The 25,374-nt window shown below is 39.6% G+C and overlaps 3 protein-coding genes across 3 annotated transcripts in view; all 3 read right to left on the bottom strand.

Moving 5' to 3' along the window:
* Positions 1-1,466: 1,466 nt before the first annotated feature.
* LOC125298252 (GTPase IMAP family member 9-like) lies at positions 1,467-7,269 on the bottom strand. The gene is made up of 2 exons (XM_048248955.1): positions 7,250-7,269; positions 1,467-2,182 (listed from the first exon to the last, which is right to left on the bottom strand). The coding sequence occupies exons 1-2, from the start codon at positions 7,266-7,268 to the stop codon at positions 1,467-1,469; spliced, it is 735 nt and encodes a 244-aa protein (XP_048104912.1). The 5' UTR covers position 7,269.
* A 15,866-nt stretch (positions 7,270-23,135) lies between these two features.
* LOC125298251 (fibroin heavy chain-like) lies at positions 23,136-24,159 on the bottom strand. The gene is made up of 2 exons (XM_048248954.1): positions 23,251-24,159; positions 23,136-23,144 (listed from the first exon to the last, which is right to left on the bottom strand). The coding sequence occupies exons 1-2, from the start codon at positions 24,157-24,159 to the stop codon at positions 23,136-23,138; spliced, it is 918 nt and encodes a 305-aa protein (XP_048104911.1).
* Positions 24,160-24,196: 37 nt separating this feature from the next.
* Positions 24,197-25,374, bottom strand: part of LOC125298250 (GTPase IMAP family member 7-like) — a 32,149-nt gene continuing 30,971 nt past the window's right edge. The window contains exon 5 of the mRNA XM_048248953.1: positions 24,197-24,396. Within this exon, the coding sequence (XP_048104910.1) occupies positions 24,197-24,396 (200 nt within the window). The remainder of the gene's footprint in view (positions 24,397-25,374) is intronic.

Raw genomic sequence — 25,374 nt, 5'->3', positions numbered from 1 at the left:
TACTTTTGGGAATGCAAACGTTTTTTATTAGTATTATTTAATTTTACATGGATATGGCATGATGACAATATAAACACAGCTAACAATGGTATTAAATTGCAATATCCTATGATTAAATGTGATAGAATATTCAACTAAGGTAGACTGCTGTTCACAGCACTAAGCTATTTATGGTTACTGATATAGAACTACTCCGAGTCTCTGGCCCTCTCTTGGAGCAAGGCATAGTGAGCTGGCCCTCGGAAGAAAAAGTTTGGGGACCACTGATGTAGCTTTATACATCCTTACTACATTCATGTGGATACTTGATTTAGTGTATTTTACTATCCTTATTGGTCAGTTGGATTGTTATTTTATCATCCTGTTTATGTTGTAGTAGTGTATGTAGTGTATGTTGTGTGTGATGAGGAATCTTGAATTTCCCCTTGGGGATCAATAAAGTATCTATCTATCTATCTATCTATCTATCTATTCATATACTCCCTCACTCTCTCTCTCAGAAATATTAATGCTCCTGCTACTGCACATCCTGCTGCTCCTCCTGCTGCACTTACTGCTGCTCCTATTGGTCCTCTTACGGATCCTACTAGTGCTCCTGCCCCTACTCCTGCTCCTATTGGTCCTACTACTGCTCCTAACACTGCTACTGCTACTACTAGTGCTGCTCCTATTGGTCCTGCTAAGAGTCCTACTAGTGCTCCCCTTGCTGCTCTTCTTGCTGCTCCTATTGGTCGTCCTATGAATCCTACTAGTGCTCCTGCTCCTACTCCTGCTCCTACTACTGCACCTCCTGCTGCTCCTACTGTGCCTATTATTGGTCCTGCTACGGAACCTATGAGTGCTCTTACTACTAATGCTCCTCCAACTGCTCCAGCTCCTACTGCTGCTACTGTGACTCCTGCATCTGCTCCTACTGCTGCTATCACGGCTACTGCTTCTAGTCTTATTGGTCCTCCTGAGAATCCTACTATTGCGCCTGCTGCTGCTCCTCCTGCTGCTCCTGCTACTGCTACTGCTCCCACTGCTGCTACCACTGCTGCTCCTATTGGTCCTCCTGCATATCCTACTAATGCTCCTCCTGCTGCTCCTCCTGCTGCTCCTGCTACTGCTGCTGCTATTACTGCAGCTATTGCTGCTCTTCCTGCTCCTGCTCCTACTAGTGCGCCTACAGCTGCACCTACTACTGTTCCTGCTCCTGCACCTGCTGCTGCTATTACTGATGCTCCTGCTCCTGTTGCTGCTGCTGCTGCTATCAGTAAATCACATAATGGTCCTATGATAAATCCTACTAGTGCTTTTCTTGTTGCTGCTGTTCCTACTGTTATTGCAATTACTCCTGCTCCTGCTACTGCACCTACTGTTGCTCCTACTGCTGCTAATACTGCTCTTCCTATTGGTCCTTCTACGGAACCTACCAGAGCACCTACTACTGCCCCTGCTGTTGCTCCTAATATTGCTGCTGCCTTTCACCTTCCTTTTTCTGTTGGTGCCCATGCTTCTGCTTCTTTTATTGAATATTTTAACACTTGTTCTGATGTTTTTACTACTACCTTGACAAGTGCTAGGACTATTGATAGTACTACTCTTACTGTTCCTGACATGATCTCCCTCTTTGTCTCCCATGGGCTCATCCACTCATAGTACCCTCCTCCATTCTCCCCCATCATGGCCTCTATTTTCTCCAGTAGCTCTCTGACCTGAGTCCTGTCTTCACTCTTATTGTTGAGGACATGATATCTACCCCCAGCATCTTTAATAAGGGAAGAGAGAGCAGGACGTCTCTGCAGAAATTCCTCCATTGGTTCTCCCTCCAGCATATCTCCATGAGAAAGGAGCACTATGGTGTACTTTAAAACTTCTTCACCAAAGGTCTCCTGGATCCACGTCACTGTGTTCCTCTCCTCTGTGAATCTTGCATCCAGTCTGATCATCAGCAGGAAGGCATGGGGCCCAGGAAGAGATAACTTCATTAGCTCATTTTTCAGCATATCTGTCTCATTTTCTGTATCAATTGATCCTGGTGTATCGATCAACGCAACCTGTCTACCATCCACCTCAGTGTGCATCTTAGCACAGGTTTCAGTGACTTCTATTGTAAAAGTTCCCCTCCCCAGGATGGTCTTTCCTGAGGCACTCTTTCCACTCCCAGTTTTGCCCAGCAGCACAATCCTCAGTGGGGACACTGTGGAGAAACAGCCAAGTCACATCTTACTTAGAAATTAACTGTATTTGTAGATACAAAATCCTACATTATTTGTGCGGCTACTCTCAGATAGAAGTGAAGCTAAAACGCCGCACACTGGTGGATTTACTTTGCTGGGGTCTGAAGATGAATTGTTTAAATTAAATGATTGTATGAATGGAACATATCCCTCTTTGAAGTTCACCATGGAATACAATTGTGAAAAATTACATTTTTTAGACTTACTTATATCTGTGAAGGTTGAAAACAAATCGGAAAGATCCATTTACAGAAAAAGCAACTGATAGAAACACAATACTACATCAAGTTTTCATTCAGATCATACTACTAAGAATATTCCCTATGGAAGAATATGTAGCAATGAAAAGAATCATGAGATTAAAATACATGAAATGTCCTAACGTTTTAAACAAAGAGGGTATGATGAACCACTAATTGATCAAGCAGTTGAAAAAGCCTACAAAAGAGATTTTACTACTAAACCCTACACCTAAACACACCAAAAGTAGAGTGACTTTTGTGAATATTCTACAGCATCAAAGCAGGTTAAAACAAATAGTCAACAGACATTGGAAACTTTTACAATGTGACCCCAGTTTAAGGGCTGTATTTTGCACCCTGGCGCATGGCGTAATACTCGTTTTCCACCTGGCGCTGTTTAATTCCTTATTTTGCACGTTTATTTTTTAAACAATGTGCCCAGGGGTGTGGCAATTAAAAACTTAGGGAGTGGCTTAGCGCATTGTCTAAAATCGCTATTGTACACCTGGTCAGAAGTCTATGGCGAGTTGTTTATATGTTATTGTTATGTTATTTTAACAGTCATATTGGCGGGTGCACAACGCACCATCCTTCTATCATCCATGAACGCACACCAGCGCACGTCCATGCAAAACATACAAATTGCACAATTACAATGGGAAACATAATTAGAATAAAGATATTACGAAACACTGTACATCTCATGATGAGTAGTTAGGGACCGTTCGTTATTTATAAACGGGGTCCCCGGAGGGATTTTGAGCGCTTCAATCAAAAGTTGCATCATTTTCCAGCATCATTTTCAAAAAAGACATGACCCTCCCCGGACAATTGACGATACTTTTCACCCACGCTATGAAGCGCCATGAAAACACATCGATTAAAGCTGTCGTTCTAAACTCACCCTCTGCTTTCTGATCTTACACATCACACTTCACCAAGATGGTGGCCATTTCAGTAGATTTACTCACTAACATTGTTGTGGAAACACAATAAGCATGGAAACTAAATGCACACTTCCTGCAACTGCATTAGCCTACTTGAAATAAGTTACTCCTCTAAGTATTCACATGAAATAAAACAATAAAACATTGAGACCATTCAACAAAGCACACTGGGTAATAACAAATTCAACACATGAACTTGTTGCTATGGACTCATCTCTAGGCTTCCTCAGTCATTGTAAAGTTGCCGAAGCTGAACATTATCCAAAACTCAATTTCTCAGACGAGCGTCAATTTGGGAGCTTGCTACACTCCTTCCTTCTCAAATGACTTGAAAAGGCCGTTTGCACAATTTCACAAATAATCACAGAGACCGAAAAATACCTAACATGCCAACTTTTTCTGGGTTTAGGCCTATCATTTTAAGTTTTCCCCGCTGTCTTGCCGTTTTAATATTTTCCCGTAGAATATCCCATATTACTGTTATACTCTCATAACATTAGTCCTGCATTCTGTCCTGTCTCTGTGTTGTCCTGTTGTTACCCCTTGCCCTTCCAGTGAAACAGATTTATTCAAATCATCGTTTTGCTTGCTTGAATGCGAACTCAGAGTGATGTTAACCTACAGGCCTATTTAAGTTAACGACGTGGTTGTTGTGAGAGCACGATTCATTGGCGCTTGCAGTGTTCGGCCATAGGCTATGTCTACGTGCGCACCTGCCAGGCTAAGAGCCAAAGAAACCCCCCTGTATATTCACTCCAAGTTGGTCTACCATAACTTACCAACTCTACACTGTAGACCATAAACTGGCTATTTATATGACCATTGTATTTGTTAAACTTTATGAAGCAGAATTACGCACTGCTACTTGGAACGTAACACATTTTTGTTAGCAGGAGAGAGAATGACAGCGATTAACAAATTGCACTTGTTGCTGGTTACCAATAAATAGGGCCTACTATATATTTTTTTGCAAACAACAAAAACAGAAAGGATGGAGACAGCAAAGCTAGAGATGGGCAGGAACAAGGTCAATTGGTAGAAATGCTTGTCAAAACGTTAGGAGCTGGATGTGTGGATGAATGAAGCACAAGTATGCTTTATAAGCATGCACACTGTTTAAAGTTAGGCTAGGCTACACGGTAAACTACAAGCAAACCAAAGTTAAATTTAGCTTTTTTAGGGCTGGATAAAGTTGACCAAATGGATATAGGCTGTTAGGCGTGAATAAAGTAGGCTACTTTGTTGCTCCAACCCTTCCAACGTTAATGGGGACGGATGTTGACATTTTCCTCATTTTTGCGGAGAAACCCGAATCTCACTTATTTTCATTGTTCAATGTTGACAGAGCTATGGAACGAAAGAGAACGTTATATGACGACAGAAATCAACAATCAAACAAGCCACTTTCATTTTTTGCTGTTTTCATTAATACAAAAGATGGGTGACCCCCCCTCCTAGACAAAAAAAAGTTAGGTGACCCTCCCCTCAACAAAGAATAAAAAGACATGACCCTCCCCTATTTTCCTCCGGTGACCCCGTTTATAAATAATGAACGGTCCCTTATTCACCATCATTTGTAAATTGGCAATGACGGTTAAAAGTGACTGTCGCACTGTCACGAGATATAAGCAACTCCTCTGCAGGATAAATGTTGTTTTATTCAGTCATTTGAGCAATATTAGGGTAAGTGTTGCTTTTTCCAGCCTATGTTTTCGATGGTAACCCATTGTCAGTCAATAGTGAAAGTAACTGCATATAACTGTCTTGTCGTTGACTGACACCATGGTGAAGTTAGTTTCACTTTGCCAATGAGTTCAAATAATAGAGTGCAAATGCGTGAAGGCAATTCTAGGTTTTAGTAAACCATGGTTTACTAGAATGACTATTCCATACGGCCTCGCAAGCAGCCTCCTTCAAATGTGTCGTTGAATGTCAAAATGCCGATGCATTTATTTGACATCGCGCTTTGCGCCGGTAAAGGGAATGGCAGATGTCATTCTCATTGGTTTAAATGATGTTATACGCCCCAAACACACCCATGACTGATTAAAAAACCTAGGGACACCTTGTTGCGCCATGCGCTCGACGTTTGATAACGAAAACCCTCCCAATGTGGACTGGACATCCTACTAAATTTGAATAAGCTTTTGACGAGTGATGATGTGCTTTTGACTGTCATGATAGGTCCCTAAATCATCTATCGTCACTGAAACCCCACTTCTGTTTTAAAAGAGGAAAGAACATTAAGGACATGGTGGTTAGCTCTACATACATGGAAACACCAAAGGCGAATTGGCTTGCTCAACAAGTATATGGAAATTATAGATGTGGGGAAAATGTGCACATTGTTCCCATACTTTCGACACAAAAACATTTAGTCACCCACACTCAGGCAAGAAACACCAAATAAAATACTTTATTAATTGTCTGTAGACACATGTAGTACACATGCTGAAATGCCTGTGTGGAGGAATGTACATTGGACAAACCAAACGTAATTTAAAACTAAGAATCGCAGAACATAAAGGGGCAATAAGAAATGGAAATATGGATTATGCCTTAGCTAGGCATTATAAAGAGATGAACCATAGACCAGCCACCTCGCTAAAATTCATTGGCATAGAACGAGTGCAACCCAGCCCAAGAGGGGGTAACTTGATTAAACAACTGTTACAGAGAGAGGCATATTGGATACATGAATTAAATACAGTAGAACCCCATGGCCTGAATTAATTACAAGATTTAATTGTATTTTTGTGAAAATCTTTTGGTATTTGCACAATGCATATTTGCACACTGGTATTTATGATATATGAACCTAATATGTATGAGTGTACTGATTGATATTGGATTAATATTGATATTGGAGTTACTGATGATATGTGAACTTTGGATATGTTGTATGTGAATATTGGTATGAGATGTGAGCATTGGACTAGAATTGAACTGCATATGGACATTGTTGTTCGTAATGTACAGACTCTGGATGTAATTTAAGTAATATTTGCAAATTGGTATTTGCACATTGCATTTTTGCACATTTGGTATTTGGACATTGCACTTTTACACTTTGGTAGATGCGTTTGTTATTGAAGTGGAACCTACTCTTACATTATGTCTTGAATTTGACCTTGGAAGTGATATATATGTGTACATGGATATGTATAACAATGTGCATTTTAAATGTTTATGTACTCAGGTTTTGGGCATTGTTGTGGGTAATGTGTGGACTATGGATACACTGTAATGTGTGTGAACTTTGATGTGAGGACTTTGGACTGGATTATATGGGAGCCCAGATTGTTAATTGGGTGGTATCTTGCACTAATGGGTGTGGTCATGTGACCTGGTACATCACCTATATCACCTGTCGATGGCATATGAAGATTAAGAGTTAACCTGATGAAGCATCGGCGAAATGCGTCATTCACTGAAAAAATAAACCAGCAAAGTAAATCCACCAGCATTGTGCGGTGATCTTTCACTTTTTCGAATCTTATTGACGACTGCACATCACCAACATCTGGAAATCAGAATGCTGTGCATAGGAACTTTATCCTTTTTAGTGGTCAGAATAACAGTCTGGCTATCTGACATGTTAGGAGACTTACAACAACTCCTGTGATGTAGATCACTGAGGATACAGAGAGTCTGCAGTTTGAAACTACTTGTTACTTGCTACCTGTACACTTTTTATTATATTGCTGTACTCTGTAGCTTACATGTTATTATATTGTTGTAAGTTGCTTTGAATAAAAGTAAATGTAAATAATACCTTCCATGAGTCAGCAGGTTAGGTAATGAATGTCAAAATAATTTCCACAAAACAAATACTCACTTTCTACAGGAAGCTGCATATTATTTCTTTGTCTTCGTTAGAGATCTGCACACAACAATTATGTTTGCTTAGAAATGCATGCACATCTTCATGAAAAATGCTTTTAACTACTACTATTAGCTTTGATTTTGCAAAATGGCCTGATCTGTTTTTGCAAGGATCATCACTGAGGGTTTAGTAGAGTGTGGGCCCAAGTTTGAGAATAGAGTCTACCGATAGAAAGCTGTGTCAAGGTTGAGAGACTAATGTAGAACTTTGAAGTTTGCCTACAAAAAAGAACCAAAGCTGCCATCTTTGCCCATATAAGGAGATCCGGGTGTTAATTGAAGCTAACTACCTATGGCAAGTTGCATTGCAAGTTTGCATTGCAGTCTGCATTTCAGACTTCTTCGCCCCCACGAGAGTTTAACAGGTGTGATCATTCAAAAACCCCATATTATTTTCCCATAGGAAAATTCGCAAGATACTGGATCTCAAAGATGGCAGCTTTTTTGTAGGCGAACTTCAGAGGTCTATTGTGAATAGTGCTGCACAAAGGCAGTTTGTTCTTGTGAGGCTAGTAGATAGATAGATAGATAGATAGATAGATAGATAGATAGATAGATAGATAGATATTTAGACTTTATTGATCCCCAAGAGGAAATTCCAGGTCTCAGTAGCATACAAACATCACACAACATGCACATACAGCAGAAAAAGTCATATAAGTATATAAATATAAAAAACTCCACTGCACAATAGAGACAGTAGAAGATAAAAAAAAATACTAAAATACCAAATACTAAAAATACAAAAAAAAAAAACTAAATTAAATATCCACATAGTGTGCTTGTGGATGTTCAAGGATGAGGCTCTTGCAAGATCATCCTTAACCCTTAAAGGAGTACCGTCACACCGGTGTGACGGGAATGTTGAGAAATGAATGTTCTAAAGAATATCTGGGTTCATTGAATTCAACATAGAATTTTAGAACCTTCAATTGTTGCGGAACTTAGAACGTTCAAAAACCTACACCTTTAAGGGTTAAGCACACTATGTGGATATTTGATATTTGGATAGTAAGTCTTGTATTTACATTACCCTCCCTTTTTGCCACCAGCTGCAGGTGTTCTCCAGGTCCTGCTGTACTAGTATGCTGCAGTCATGTCTTTTGTTTACATTTCACACTTTTTTGTCCCCGCAAGAGTTTAACAGGTGTGATTATTCAAAATCCCCATGTTATTTTCCCATAGGAAAAATCTCAAGACAGTCTCTTGCGTTAATACAGTTATTGCTTAGTTTGGAAAACACTAAGTGCATGAATAGAGTGAGAGCATGTACACGCACAGGAGTGCACACTAGAATATATTGTCACTAATTCTAAAATATTGATTACAAAATGGTCAAATAGACATCAATCAGGCTACATTATTTCCATGCACAGCCGATGCATATTACGCAAGGTGACAGTTTGTGCTACCAACATCAAACTGTCAGCAGACAAACCAATCTTTCAAAATTTGCAGTCATTTATTCATTTCATTCATCTCTTTTTGCACGTCTTTCCGATTAATACCAACACCAGAAGAGAATAATTTTACAATAGTATGCCTAGAGACTCAGGCCATTTTTTTGCATTATCACAGAGTAGCCCATTGGAATTCCATTGGAAATATTTGAATTCCATAGAAAATAGAGCTACCCTCGTCAGTCGATTGTCAGGATAGATTTACTGTGTATACAAAAAGTTTCAGACCCTATCAAGTTTTCCACACTTTGTTATGTTTCAGACTCATCTTAAAATGGATTCAATTAATTAAAAAAAAAAATATATATAGACCGCCATGCTCTGAAGTTGCAAATTAGTTCGTATTAATTGCAATTCAATGTGACTTATATAATTGAGTATGTAATATCATATATGTTTGGCTCAAAAACGTATTGCTAAATGGATGAACAAAGTCGATGAACAATCTCAAACGTGGGCCATCTGTCTGAATCAACATCATAAAAATTGAGGCGTGGCATTGTTGGATCACTGGTAGGACAACATTCATGCAGGAAGAAATTGATAGCATAGATATTTCAAGTAGAGTATAGACCCTTTCAACAATAAAAACAAAAAATGCTTGAACGTTCTATTTGGTTCCCAATCTACTTCCTCTGCATTAAGATAACATATGGAATGTTAAAACGGAAGCCTTGTGGGGCCAACTATGATGCTGATAATGGAACTCTCTTGAAAGGGTCTATACTGGGCATACAAATTAACACCTTAACTCTGAGTACACCAAGCCGGACTGTTTGCCATTGAGGCTGAGCTTGGAAAGGAATATATACAAAAAGGAAGGTATACAATGATTGATGATTTCACATCACACATAAACTATAAATTGATAAACAGTACATAACTACTGTAGAAAAGAGCAGTAATTTTCCCATGATGCTTGGCGGTTGGCAGTATTGTACTACATTTAATCATTACAGTATGTTAATGCCCTTATTACAGTACAATACTATTACAATTACGAAAAACCATTACAGTGAAGGCATTTGAGATGGAAGGAGTGGTAGCATGCAAGCTCCCAAATTGAAGCTCATTAATCTGTGGTGTCAAATCCAAGATGAAAATTAAATAATACAACTGCACTTCAAAATTTTGAAACTAGAGGGGCATTGAGAGAGTGCTACCATCTCCCAAGGCCAAATGCTCAATCTCACAATGTTAGATACATAATGGATCTGCGATTTGGCTCCAGTCCAAAATCTCATGGATGTATGTATACTGCAGATGATGGCTTTAATGCACTCCGAGCATTAGTTAGTGAAGCAAGCTAAGCTAAGCAAAGTAAGAAAGTGAGCAGTGAGCAAAGTGAGCTCAGTAAGCTAGCATCCTCTGGCTGTTGTCCAGCCTTTATACCCCTTCAAGTCATCCCAGACAAGACCCTCTTTGTTTACAGATAACTGACCAAGTAATGGTACTTCACCTTTGCCCTCTCATCCTGTTATTCCTCCATTCTTTAGGTTTTGATCACATTTCCTGGCACCAAACCTTGTTGATGACCCTTTTCAGCCATCCTGCTCTTTCCCTTAAACCAGTCTTCCTTTCCCCCACTGAACATACTACAGACTTCAGTTTCACAAAACAATGATATTACACAGAATAAAGATACTACATAAAAGATATATAAACTAAAGGATATATGTCAATAAAAGTCACGACATTCCCCCCTTTGAGCAGGAAGTGCTCACTTATGCAGCAATATCAAACATTTATCACTATTTTAACACATCCCCTACTATCAAGAAAATACAGCTGCTAAGCTGAGTCACACTACAAACAGTCAGCTAAGCAAACCAGTTAACACAGCAGCAACTATGACATTAAGCAATTGTCCCCAATACCACTGCTAAACATAAAACACTTATATTAGTACTGTTATTACACCCTTGAACCAACCCTCACTAAAATCAAATCCAATAGTGTAGTGTTATTATCAAATAGAATGGCAAGTTTCAAATCCTCTCGGTGGAAGCGAAAACCCTTAAGGGAAAACCTCTTTTTTCTTGTTTTTAGAGGAAAAAACCTTCATAAGGGAAACTCTTCTACTGTCCTGTTTGTACAGCAACACTTGTTTACAACAAGCGAGAGGAGAAACTTTCCTTCAACTACACATATGCTTTTCCATCCCCAAAAATTCATCAAATGAGCAAACAGATCACATCAGAATTCCTGATGGGTGTTTTCAGATAGAGCTAGTCCTATAATATTCTAAGATTCTACATGAAGATAGGTTACATGCTATAATGACCCTCTTCTCTGAAAACAAAGTAACACCAAACTATTAATAATTCATTCTCATTACACACAGTTTTTAGTCCATTGCTTGTTCCTCGGAGATGGCAGAGTGTAAATGCAAACGCAGATGTATTAGCAAATGTTGGATGCTGCGCTTCAAGTGTGAGGTATGTTACGAATATTGCAATTCCCAAAAAACAAAAGCCATTGTCTTAGTTCTGCACTCCATCTCATATGCTCTGAGAACATTAGTGGCTTGGCTGTTGGACGGAGTGGAGTCCACACCCAATCCCACTTCATCAATGAAAGAGCTGGTTTTGCTTCCAACCAGCATACTGTATCCTAATTTTCCTCCTTTCTCCAATCCTCTATGAGCATCAGTTCTGGCATCACTGGCATCACTGTCATGTTTCCATTTCCTTGTCATCTGTCCTGGCACTAGTATCTCCTTCCACAAGGGTTGCCATTTGCTTCATTCATCAACAGCAGTGATCCATTTCTCCCAGCCACTGTTTTAAGCACTATGGATCTCAAACAAGGAAGAAACAAAGAGAAAACAAACACAAATACAAACAAACCTATTCCTACAACTATTCCTATTTGTGCTAGCCATATTTCTAATCCTCCTAATGCCCCCTTAACTAGCATTCTATCATTATTAGTTTTGCCATAGCTATGTTATGGGAATAAAAGTACTGCAATATACTCCTATGTTGACACACACTCCATTTTCTTTGGCTAATATCTGATCCAACATTATCCAGTTGTGCATAGCTACCCAGGTTGCAGCCACCTGTTCTCTTAGTGCTCCAAGCACATAACAGACTGCGTTCATATTGGAAGATTCACCAATATTCCAGATTCCTGGTGGTTGATAAGATTTTGTCAGTCAATAATTTCTGTGTTACCTGAGTCTTCTTTGTCAGCCTCACTTGTGAAAAAACAGTTGAATGGCTCATTTCCTGGTGATTTGGTGGTATGTCATGGACTGGGATCTCTGCCGTTTTCTGTCCATTCCCTGATTGTTATCAGGCAGATGTTGCTTTCGGACAATGTCCCCCCTTCCTCACTGGATTCCTTGCCTGAAAGTCTACCCTCAACAGGGGAACAGGAGCATACATGCCAAAAACACTATACCCACCACTGCCAGGATCATTTCTGTCCCCAGGCAGTATACTGTAGGTTGTTGACTCTTTTCCTGTAGGTCCATCTGAAAGTCCTTTTCCTGCTTATAGATTGTTTTGTGAATTAATGACAATTATTCCATATAATTTCTCATTTATCCTTGGAGCTGATCCAAAGGTGGGCCTCTGGTGGACCTCTCAGCTTTTATCTTTAATGCAAAAGTGATTACTCTGGTTTTATTGTAACCTTATTTGCATCGAAGCAATGCGTAAGGCATCAAACCAGTTTAAATCTGTTGAGGCATATATTTTAGCAATTCTCCCTTTTAACGTCATTTGCCCTTATCATCTGAAAACCCCTACAAACCACTACCAAAGTTTCTTATTTTTATCATATCAATGTAATCAATAACTAAGTGTTTTCATGATCCTTCTGGGACCTAATGGTTTAGACAACACTATCACTTTCCTGATATTATGACTATACACATGACATCTGTTAGACTATCATCAATAACTTCCTGTAACTATGAAAATCCTTCAATAAAAATATTCCTCTTTCCTACTCCCCTTTGCATAGATCCCAACTATGCAAAAGGAAAGCACCATATCAAGTACTGTTGGGAAAGTATCTGGTTAGTATCATATAAATGCCACTAACCATTAAAGTTACAGTTATGGTATTCAGCAGACTCTTTTTTTTTTTTCCAAAGGGACATTCAAATAAAACATTAATCAAATAATGACAGTGAAAATTATAAAAATCTGTAACCCAAGGTAACAAATGTAACAAATCATACAATTTAACATTCTACCAGGGGTTCGCCCCCCTTTGTTACTGTGATTAACAGAATAGAGTTGGTGGACCTCCATTCCTTCCATGAAGACCAACATCTTTCCACCAACTTTTCTATTTCTGAAATAATAAAACATTTTAATCTTCTGACAATGACTTATGATGATCCTAATTCCATCTATTCTCTTTTTGCATAGAGATTAAACAAATTTCCCTATAAGCATTGTTATTTTACTTATTGTCAATTTGGGATACTACTTTAAGACTGGTTATTATGTAAGCTATATTAATTAGATGTTTTAGGACATACAGTAATCTCATCATTTCTTCAACATACCTTACTCCAATTTTCTCTGCATGTCATAGACTTTTATAATGTTTTATTCTTCAAAAACTAAGCTTACCTCTATTCCTAATTATTCTAACCCTATACTACTTTATCTAGGCTATCTAAACTATTAGTAAATCCTAGTTCTATTTTCTTATTCTATCAATCCTATTTCTCTGCTTTCTTTATTTTATCTATTGCTTTCTTTATCAAATGTCATAGTATAGTACATAAGATCTTTTGGCTTCACATTAGTTACATGTAAAGCAGATATTACATCATTTCAATATTTCTACTAACTTTATTTTTTTCCCATTAAAGCTAAATCATTCTATTCCTTAGACTTGTTGAGTGTGAGTGACCACTAGGGAACTCCCATGATCTAGAGGTAATATTTTAATATATAACAGTCCCTAGGACATAGTCAAGTTAGTCTTACCTACTTACACCACCACCTATCCTGAAAAATTAATGGAGTGTCATTTGACATTAAAAATAGCAGTGTTATCACTTTGTCACTTAATTTGATCAAAACATTTGCATTTACAATTAATTAAATAGTAGTCACTTCTATTCAAAATAACAATAAAAATATAATAAAGGTAAGAATAAGAGTAATCATACTTTAAATTTGCTTAACAAAGTATTTACCTACTTACCCTGAGATGTCTTAACTACCTTCTCTGTACCTAGTCAGGGCATCGCTGGGTATCAGGTGGGCTCACCCATAAGATAGTCCCTCATCATGGTTTCCTCATCAACTCCCTTTGATAGTATTGGTATACCCCTTCTCCTGTAGAATTTTCTAGGCCTCCTTAAAACTATGCTATTTCACAAGGGAAGAGGAAGGCATGCTCGTTGGGCTCATCCTTCAGTGCCTGGGTGTCTCCTCCCTCTCCCTGTCCTGTTTCTTTTGTCCACTTCTTTGACAGTCAAAACAAACTGATGATTGTCTTGATTCAGATGTCCATTCTCACATGATGTCTCCTCTGTAATTGCCTCTCACTCTGCCTTAGTTATTCCCATCTTGTCTTAGTCTCCACCCCCTCTGGACGGGAGATTGTGGCTGCCATGGGCTTGACTGTGCCCACTATAATAGGTATCCATAGGCCAGTAGACTGACAGGTTTGGGAACACCTGTGATGGTTGCTCCTACTGCCATAGTGTTGAGGATGGTGCTGCTACTGGTTTCCCCAGACTTGAAGCCTTAGGTCACCATAGGTGCCTGTATTGTCTTTTTTGATGCTGCAAGCGCTTCCATTGCACTTCCAAGTTCCCTCTTTTGCTCTCCAGCTTGCCACTGTTGCCTTAACAAAGGCCTCAGAGTCCTTATCTCTTTTCAGTTTGTCCATGCTCAGCACTGTTGTGCTGAACTTGCTCAGAACTCAGTCAGGACAGGGAGTACTTGGATTAACCCCTGCACATCAGCATGTCCTCACACGGCTGGTAATGAGCCTTTCCCCCCTTAGATATAAGAGGCAGCATTACATTTACTGTTTAGCTGGAGGGGATGAGGAAATCATGCTGCAGGCAGCTTGTAGTATTTACTAGATTACTCTCTATCTATCATCTACTTTATCTTGCCCTTTTGTAATTTACCATTAACTGTACATTTTATCCCTTATATCTTCCTATAACATCTGCATCTATTATTATTCCTACAGTCATGGTCACTCACTCCCAAGTCATCTCCTTACTTCTGCCTCTTATCTCCTATTGTATTAATCTATCAAGATGTCAAGATGTTTTTGAGCATTTTAAATACCTCTTTCTCCTACTATTTCCACTATGACTGACCTATTCTTCTTATAGCTCTACTATTGTGTCAATTTTCATGTAATCCCTGACCTTTGTAACAGTGCTAAATCCATTAATTCTTGTATAGGCCATAAATCTGTATATTTCCTCATTCTCTCAACCACTTTTCTGCAACGCTTTTTTCATTGTACTGTTTACCAACTGATCCCTTTTGGTCTCTTTAACTATCAGAATGGGGAATTGCACTTTACACTAAGTCATTTTACTTTAGCCTGGGGTTTCTGTAACACTACTTATTACCTTATAGGTGACTATCAAATTTCCATACTTACTTGGTTGACCATGGCATTCCCTTTACCATTAGTCAGCTTACCCAGTTTCTCTAAACATTACTAGAGTAATTATCTTATATAATTCTATAACTTTGAAGCTCTTACTGTCCATATGCTGCATTCCAAAGTGAATGGTCTAATATATTATGCCATTCCTCACCACCAAAACATACTTCCAGTTAATTGTCTCCATGCATTTTAATATCCTTTAGCACTGTAACTTTATCAAAAGTGTAATATTAAAATGTACTAATGAATTTTATGAAATTAACTGTATCATACCTTATCATACCTCCTCTCAACATTCAACATTCATTCTTGAATTTCCCCTTGGGGATTACTAAAGCATCCATCTATCTATCCAACCTCTAGCTATAGGTAAATAAGTATCCTTAAACCTTTCCTTCAGTATACATATACTATACTACATATACAGTCTCTAAGTATAAATCTAAGTATAAGTGTAGGCTAGATATACTTAAAACCCTTATGTATACCAAGTATAAATCAATTTCCCATTTCTATGATTTTTACACAAAAAGTTTAAGCTATGCATATTCTTAGTTAGAAATAAATAGACCCACAGTACATTTCACAAACTAATTTTGCTAAGGGAGTCACTACTCAGTTCCCTCTGTACTGAGCTCCCATAAAACCCCAACAGCAAATTAACTAACACCCCATATAACCCTATAACCACTTAATTATAACAGTATTATCTAAATTATAATATAGCTATGCAAATAACAAATGATACTCTAGGGCCAAGCAGCTTAGCACCACTTTCCATCAAATAACCCCCCAGTGCTAACAACAATTGCTGCCTTATACCATATGATTCTTCAAACCATTTGACAGGTAGAAACTAAATATCCCCAGAGATCTTCTGAAACCATCAATATCCCCATCATCTAGATTGTTAAATATAAAGTAGTAATCCAAAACGTTTTAAGTCAGTCAGAGTCAGTCTTTTTCAGTGTCGCCGTTATTTCAAATATTAACCATTTTTTTGATTATTATCATATGTCAGTTGATCTTGGCTTATGCAACCAGTGATGTGGACAATACAAAACCCCTTTTCCAACTCTTAACAAAAACAGGACTATGTGGGAAGGCTATAACCATAGCCTATAGCCATAAACCTTTTCCACATAGCAGGACAGCTCTAAAACCAAATGACCTTGCCCAAACCACCTCTTCAGAGCTAAACAGTCACCTGTACCTTTAACTGTAAATGTACATGGAAACAATACCTGATCTTATTGTATATTAACACCCATAACACCACAAGGTGTTCACTCATAACACACATACTCATGACACACATACCACAATACACCAGACATATAACTGCAATGTGAGTTATTGATAAACCTTATTGAGTTCCTGTATATGTCTAGAACATTATCCAAAGGAGTCTTAAATTCAATTATTTTCCCCCAATAACATTGTGGTCCTCCATGAACTATAATCCATCACAAAATCTTTCTAAAGCATACCTAAGCTTAAACAATGTTACCATGAACCAAATTAACTTCAATACTGCTATCCAGTGTAGTAATGCCAGTTGCTGACCCAGCTTTAGCCTAATAATGCCAACAGCTATCTGAGCCTAATAATACTATGCAAACCTAGCCTAGTCATGCTAATAGCTAAGCTATTTAATTTAGACCTATTATTAATACTACTATCATAATTATCATATCCTTAACAATGCTAATTTAACAGTTGAACCTACCACCTACTGATAAGCTAATATATTGTATATCATTAGTAGGCTACCACTAATATAACCTATCAATTGCCAACTTACTACTACTACTACTACTACTAATACATAATATATCTTAGTCAACACTGGACACAACAACACTTTTCCAACACCTGGAACCGCCATCAGCATTCATCCCAAATCCTGGATCTTAAAACTCTATATTTAACCATGATGGGCCTACTTATGCATCTGTCAGTAGGCCTACTCATCCACAGCATAGCACAGATGTGATTTTTCCCACTAACTCTCTCTAACTTGTAATAATACTCTTATTATAAACAAGGCTAACTTGAAATGACCTTTTAAGCATAACAGAAACCTAAAGAGACTATTAACCAACCAATACACTATACATTATGGGACTACTACCATAGTGAATTATTTATACACATAAGCTATATGACTAAAGTATGTAAACACTAATATCATTGCCTTTTATAGAGTATCATGAAAATCTTTTAACATAGAACTGTAGAGTATTTTAAAGAAAATCAAAACTAGCAGAACTGTTTCTGTATCCCTCATTATTGCCAATTCAATTTTTAAAAGGTCAAAGTGACTATGACAGCCCCAGTGTCAAGCAATGAAGCTATTCCTCTTTTGCCTTGCCCATCTATTATGGCAATATTATATTCTCAGCAAGTAGCACTCCACTTCTGCGGACAACTGCCCACTGTAATTCAGAACCATTCTGTTCTGGCGTTACCAACCTTTCAAAACCATTTTCCCACTACCACATTCTCATTATCAACCATTTCTAATATTTTGATCATGGAAGACCAAAACATTCAACCCAACACTTTGCAGTATTAAACATTCCCCAAAAATCTTTCAAAGTGAAATATTTTCCAATATTTCCCAGTTCAACATGCCTTAACCATCTCAGACCTACATCCTTTGTCCCCAGCAGACCTTTGCTCTGTTTACACAAGCCCCCACCTTTTCCTATTTCAACCAGCAGCTCCTCTGCCTGGTATCACACACACATACACACACAGCCTCTTCTCCTTAATCACACGTTATGCAAATATATGACGTCTTTTACCAATGCTCTGCCATGGACTTCTAATTCTACCAGCCACATATACTAAAAATCAAGTAACACTTCTTTGTATTCTCTTTTAGCTTTACATCCACAACTTTTACACAACATTATTAAACATTATTCCGGGCACCAGGTGCCTTACTTGGCCATCCACTCGCTCTTGGAGTGTTTCAACTTCAACTTATTCAGACCTGATATCAGCTGTACTCAACTTGTTAGTATTATTTCCTCCACATGCAGGAAATGAGGTCTTCACATGCAGACCTTTTCAGTTTTTCACATGCAAAACTGTTACTTTTATCTCTCTCATTCCTTCTCATGCAGGAATTGAGTTAGTTCTCCTCATGCAGAACTTTAAGTTTTCCCCATGCAAAACTTCTTTGATATGGCTATAGTATTCCTTCACATGCAGGAATTTGCCTAGTTCTCCACATGCAGAACTTCTGATTTCTTTTGATTTTCCACATGCAAAATCATTTCCATTAGTGTACACACAAATGCTTACCATAATCTGCAGTATTAATCCCTTGGTCTTTGTTTTAGCAAGATTCTTTGACTGGAGGACGTTTTAGACAAGTATTCATAACTCAGTGTACAGCCTGATCAGAGGAGTCTAGCTGCTATTAAGCAAAAGTTGCTCACCTTAGTTTAAGTTGCGCATCAGCCTCTCCCCTGACCAAACCCTGGACTCTGAGATGATGCCTAAATATTGTCCTTTCCAACTCCTGGCTGGCTGGCCAATTATGTGGTGTCAAATCCACATTAAATAATACAACATCAAAAGAAGTCCGCACACTGTGGATGTATACTGCAGATGATGGCTTTAATGCACTCCGGAGCATTAGTTAGTGAAGCAAGCTAAGCTAAGCAAAGTAAGAAAGTGAGCAGTGAGCAAAGTGAGCTCAGTAAGCTAGCATCCTCTGGCTGTTGTCCAGCCTTTATACCCCTTCAAGTCATCCCAGACAAGACCCTCTTTGTTTACAGATAACTGACCAAGTAATGGTACTTCACCTTTGCCCTCTCATCCTGTTATTCCTCCATTCTTTAGGTTTTGATCACATTTCCTGGCGCCAAACCTTATTGATGACCCTGTCAGCCATCTGCTCTTTCCCTTAAACCAGTCTTCCTTTCCCCCACTGAACATACTACAGACTTCAGTTTCACAAAACAATGATATTACACAGAATAAAGATACTACATAAAAGATATATAAACTAAAGGATATATGTCAATAAAAGTCACGACAAAAAAAAACTTCTAGTTCCACTCAGGGAGAGGACTCTTAAATTGTAAATAACGTTGTTGCAACTACACTGCGTTCCAAATTATTATGCAAATTACATTTTGCATCCTAAATAGTTGGTGCAAATGACAGTCAGTATAATTTTCAAGTCATCAACCGTATGCAAATTTTATTGAACAAACCTCCCAATGATAACAGTATTTTTTTTTCAAAATAAAAAAAAAACTCAAAATGCACTGTTCCAAATTATTATGCACAACAGAGTTTCAAGACATTTCATAGGTTGTAAAGAACTAAAAATTGGTCATTTGTTGAATTTGCAGCATTAGGAGTTGATATAAATTAAATCAAAAATGTTCGTGGAAATGTCAGCCAGGGAAATCTGGAGGGGATTGATGATGAAGATAATGGAGATGGTTTGCTTTAAAATAGTGGATCATTTTTTTTATAGGCGTTTTCCTGATAATTGTGTTTGTTGTTATTGTTGCTGTTTGTAAGTTGATACTTGGATATTGTTGATGCAAAAAAAGGTACATGTCAAAATACATTTTAAAAAAGGATATTCTGTATTCTGAAACATCTGTATAACAATAATGAATAAAATTAATACCTAAAAAAATAACTGTTTTGTGAACTTTATTCAATATAGCCAGTGATTTAGGCAAAAATTATTGTGTTAATTACAGTGAAATATAAAGCTAACTGCAAGCTAACTTTTTGGTCTAACTCAAACTCTTAACTATATTTGAAGTACGTGCATGTTTGCATCTTCATTGTTGGGTGTATTTTCACCTGTAAACGCTTCACCTCTTGATCATCCCAGTTTCATTCCACTTGGCTGAAATGTTGGTGCTACATTTAAAAGTACAATTACCCAGTCAGTTTATTGTTACTATGTACAAGTTACAAACAATGTTGGCAGCCTATATTATAGACATTGCTCAATAAAACCATGCAGTATACAATCACCAACATTTTTGCAAGCACAACTTGTGCTTTATCTCTGGCATGGATAATTAGTTTGTCTTTCAAGTTTATACAGAATATAGCCTAAATGATTCATGTATGGGCAGCCAGAAGGAAGCTCTACTGTGAGCTCCACAAATGTAAGAGGCCTAGGCTGCCGTCTGACCCCTAGATTGACCCGAGGCTTTGTGAGGCCTACGGCAGACAGCAGACGCTCACACATGCACCAGGCCTCTCACCGAGCCTGCCCACCATGCCTGTATAGGCCGGAGGCCTTGCGAAAGGCCTGGGCTGCCATCAGACCCCTGGCTTGACCACAGGCTTTCCGAGGCCTACAGCCGCAGCAGATGCCCATGTAGGCACCCCCCCTTTTAGAGCTATCTTTTGGGCCCCAGCCCACTCTGTACTTGGCAGAGATGTAGGCAAACCTACACATGACAGAAGTAGTATTCTAAAGAAAAGGGCATTTCTATCAGATCATCAGCAAACATGTCATTGGATGTAATCCAAAATGCCTGAATATGCCACACACCACAGTATGTAGGCCTAATCACAATGTAATGCATAGCTGTATGTGCTGTTATGAATTTAGAATTTAAGACTTATTTTATTTAAAGGTGCTCTAAGCGATGGTACGTGTTTTTTAGGCAAAAACATTTTATGTCACTTACTGCAAACATCACCTAACCAACCGCTAGCTGTCTGTGTCCTGAATACACTGTAAAAAAACGCGATCTCTGTGGACAGCCCAGGCTCCAAAAACGACAACAAAAACAACCTGGGCAAACCTAGCCGATAAAAACATCAGACGAGATACGCGTTTAGGAGTGTTTCCATTGCACGGGAGCAGCATGGGAGGGAGGGGGAGGAAGTAGCGAGCTAGCTCTCTGTTTTGTTTGAAAGTCAACAGAAGTGACGTTACCCATGCATCGCTTAGAGCACCTTTACCTTCACTTGGTTTCCATATTTTCCTTATTATAGCCTATTAGTGATATTTTTCTGGGGTGGTGGAAATAACAGATAAGGCTAAGGTACCCCTCCCCAACCCCATGAATCAATAATTGTGATTACAATTTTGTCCACAATAATCGTGATTATGATTTTTGCCATAATTGAGCAGGCCTAACATATGTCCAGGCTGCCTTCTGACCACAGGGCTCCCCTCTAGACTTGAGAATTCTGTTTTCTCCGATTTGAGGTACAGTAGAGAGCTTTGGTTATACCAGCTGTAATCCTCTAGGTAGAAAGGTCATCTTGGACTTAATTTGATACTTACAAACTTGGGAAGTTTTTCAGGTACATTGGAGGCGGTGATATGTACAATAAAATGCTTGAAAATTATCACTTTTGATGACAATTTGTCAGGCGGACAGACATTTTTTTTGTCTTTTGGGGTATGTTGAGGGTGGTATTTGACAGCAAAAAGGCAATCCCCAGAACCTTTGTCTGCTAGTTTCCCCTATATGTCAGGATACACCATGAAAAATGTGGGAGTTATATGACCATTTATGTAGCTGTAGCACCTGAATATTCACAATTACATCATTCCGCCAAAAGCTTTTCACAAAAAGGGTGTTTTTTAGGGGTGGTAATTATCAACTTGTTATGGCCCAAGCTATAAGATAATAGGAAATAATAGTGAAAAAGGTAGCAAAAAACATCCTGACCTGGCTCCCGGCCTAACTGAGAAATGTATTTAAGCCAGTAGCTTCGCTACAAGTAGTGAAGCTACTGTCCATCACTGCTCCCTCACTCTCCCTCTCATACACGTTAATGCTCCTGCTATTGCACCTCCTGCTGCTCCTCCTGCTGCACCTATTGGTCCTCCTACGAATCCTGCTAGTGCTCCTCCTATTGCTCCAGCCCCTGCTCCTATTGGTCCTTCTAGTGCTCCTAACACTGATACTGCTACTGCTACTACTAGTGCTGCTCCTATTGGTCCTGCTATGAGTCCCGCTAGTGCTCCCCTTGCTGCTCTTCTTGCTGCTCCTATTGGTCGTCCTGTGAATCCTACTAGTGCTCCTGCTCCTACTCCTGCTCCTACTACTGCACCTCCTGCTGCTCCTACTGTGCCTATTATTGGTCCTGCTACGGAACCTATGAGTGCTCCTCCTATGGGTCCTACTAATGCTCCTCCTACTGCTCCAGCTCCTACTGCTGCTACTGTGACTCCTGCATCTGCTCTTACTGCTGCTACCACTGCTACTGCTTCTCTTCTTATTGATCCTCCTGAGAATCCTACTATTGCGCCTGCTGCTGCTCCTGATGCTGCTCCTGCTCCTAATGTTACCGCTGGTATCGCTGCACCTCCTGCATATCCAACTAGTGCTCCTACTGCTGCTCCTCCTGCTGCTCCTGCACCTGCTGCTGCTGCTGCTATTGCTGATTCCCCTGCTCTTCTTGCTCCTGCTACTGCACGTCCTTCTCCTGCCCTTGCTCCTCCTGCTCCTCCTCCTCCTGCTGATCCTGCTTCTGTTCCCGCTCCAGCTCCTATTCCTGATCCTGCTGCTACTGCTGGTCTTCCTGCTCCTCCTCCTCCTGCTGATCCTGCTTCTGTTCCCGCTCCAGCTCCTATTCCTGATCCTGCTGCTACTGCTGGTCTTCCTGCTCCTCCTACTGCTGCTGCTGTTGCTCCTCCTATTCCTCCTAGTGCTACTACTGCTGCTCCTGCTACTGCACCTGCTGCTGCTATTACTGATGGTACTACTAATGGTAATACTGCTACTGCTACTAGGAATTTACCTACTGGTCCTGTGAAAAATTCGACTTGAGCTTGTCTTGCTGCTCCTGCTCCTTCTGCTGCTTCCTTTAATTTTTTTTGTAATTGTTTTATTACTTTTACTACTGATGCTTTTACTGCAGCTATTGCTGCTCTTCCTGCTCCTCCTGCTGCTCCTGCTACTGCTGCTGCTATTACTGCAGCTATTGCTGCTCTTCCTGCTCCTGCTCCTACTAGTGCGCCTACAGCTGCACCTACTACTGTTCCTGCTCCTGCACCTGCTGCTGCTATTACTGATGCTCCTGCTCCTGTTGCTGCTGCTGCTGCTATCAGTAAATCACATAATGGTCCTATGATAAATCCTACTAGTGCTTTTCTTGTTGCTGCTGTTCCTACTGTTATTGCAATTACTCCTGCTCCTGCTACTGCACCTACTGTTGCTCCTACTGCTGCTAATACTGCTCTTCCTATTGGTCCTTCTACGGAACCTACCAGAGCACCTACTACTGCCCCTGCTGTTGCTCCTAATATTGCTGCTGCCTTTCGCCTTCCTTTTTCTGTTGGTGCCCATGCTTCTGCTTCTTTTATTGAATATTTTAACACTTGTTCTGATGTTTTTACTACTACCTTGACAAGTGCTAGGACTATTGATAGTACTACTCTTACTGTTCCTGACATGATCTCCCTCTTTGTCTCCCATGGGCTCATCCACTCATAGTACCCCCCTCCATTTTTCCGCACCATGGCCTTTATCTTCTCCAGTAGCTCTCTGACCTGAGTCCTGTCTTCACTCTTATTGTTGAGGACATGATATCTACCCCCAGCATATTTAATCAGAGATGAGAGAGCAGGACCTCTCTGCAGAAAATCTTCTATTGGTTCTCCCTTAAGCACATCTCCATGAGTGAAGAGCACTATGGTGTACTTAGAAGCTTTTTCACCAAAGGTCTCCTGGATCCACGTCACTGTGTTCCTCTCCTTTGTGAATGTTGCATCCAGTCTGATCATCAGCAGGAAGGCATGGGGCCCAGGAAGAGATAACTTCATTAGCTCATTTTTTAGCATATCTGTCTCAGTATCAACATCACCAATCATATCTGTCTTCTGTATCAACTGATGCTGGTGTATCGATCAACGCAACCTGTCTACCATCCACCTCAGTGTGCATCTTAGCACAGGTTTCAGTGACTTCTATTGTAAAAGTTCCCCTCCCCAGGAAGGTCTTTCCTGAGGCACTCTTTCCACTCCCAGTTTTGCCCAGCAGCACAATCCTCAGAGGAGACACTGTGGAGAAACAGTCAAGTCACATTTCCTAGAAATTAACTGTTGTGCTACTCTGTGACAGAAGTGAATAGGGTTGCCACATTAACTGGATTTTCCAGTAATGTTCTGATTATAAAATATAGGATTGTCAAAGTTTTTTTTCCCCTTATTTTCGTCAACAACTTCCTGAATTTTTGGTCAACGATTCCCGGGACACCGAAACACCGGGGCACATGAAACTTGGTTGTGTTTATCAGACATCAAATCCTGTGTAGTCTACATACCAGGACCATCTTCATACCATACCAAGGCATGATTTTTGTTTATTGGCAGCAGAAGTAGCCTACAGTTTACCTTATTACCTAGCAACTGCCGCGCAACCACAGCTATGACCCAGACCCCATTCTGTAGTTACACGCACCTGTCTATTAGCCTAGTTGCTCTATAATGTAGAAAGGGACAGCAGCAGGGAACGGAGTCCAAAGTGAGTGAGAGTGTGTCTGCGATTAAGAGTGCAACATTGTAGGCTACACAATACTGTCGCTTCCACCACGCGCATCACACACTAGGGCACCAAGGGACAGAGTATAGAGTTAGAATTGTCTCAAAAAAATGTATACATTACAGTACATACTCGGAAAGATCTGCACAAATAGATGTGTATTTCTAAATGCACAAACACAAATATATACAAATGTGACATACAAACACATAAAGTAATTTGTACAAATTAACGAGAAGCGACTGTTCAGTCTAAACATTGCACAAGTTTTATCCGAGTTAGAGAGTATTCCTGGGGAAGCTAGGAGTCTCTGCAATGCAGCTGGGAGGAATGAACGACATACACAACCAGGCTTGGAATTTCACCATTCTGGGGGCAAGGCCACTTGGCCTTCAGTTGGGCATATTTGGTGGGGGGCACAAAGGCCACATGTCAGGGCACCAAGGCCAAAGTTAACTATACAGTAGTAGGCTATAAAAAATTATCAAAGTTGTATT

The sequence above is a fragment of the Alosa alosa genome, chromosome 7 (assembly GCF_017589495.1).
Source record: "Alosa alosa isolate M-15738 ecotype Scorff River chromosome 7, AALO_Geno_1.1, whole genome shotgun sequence".
Lineage (NCBI taxonomy): Eukaryota > Metazoa > Chordata > Actinopteri > Clupeiformes > Clupeidae > Alosa > Alosa alosa.
This window is presented reverse-complemented; position numbering and strand designations above follow the sequence as displayed.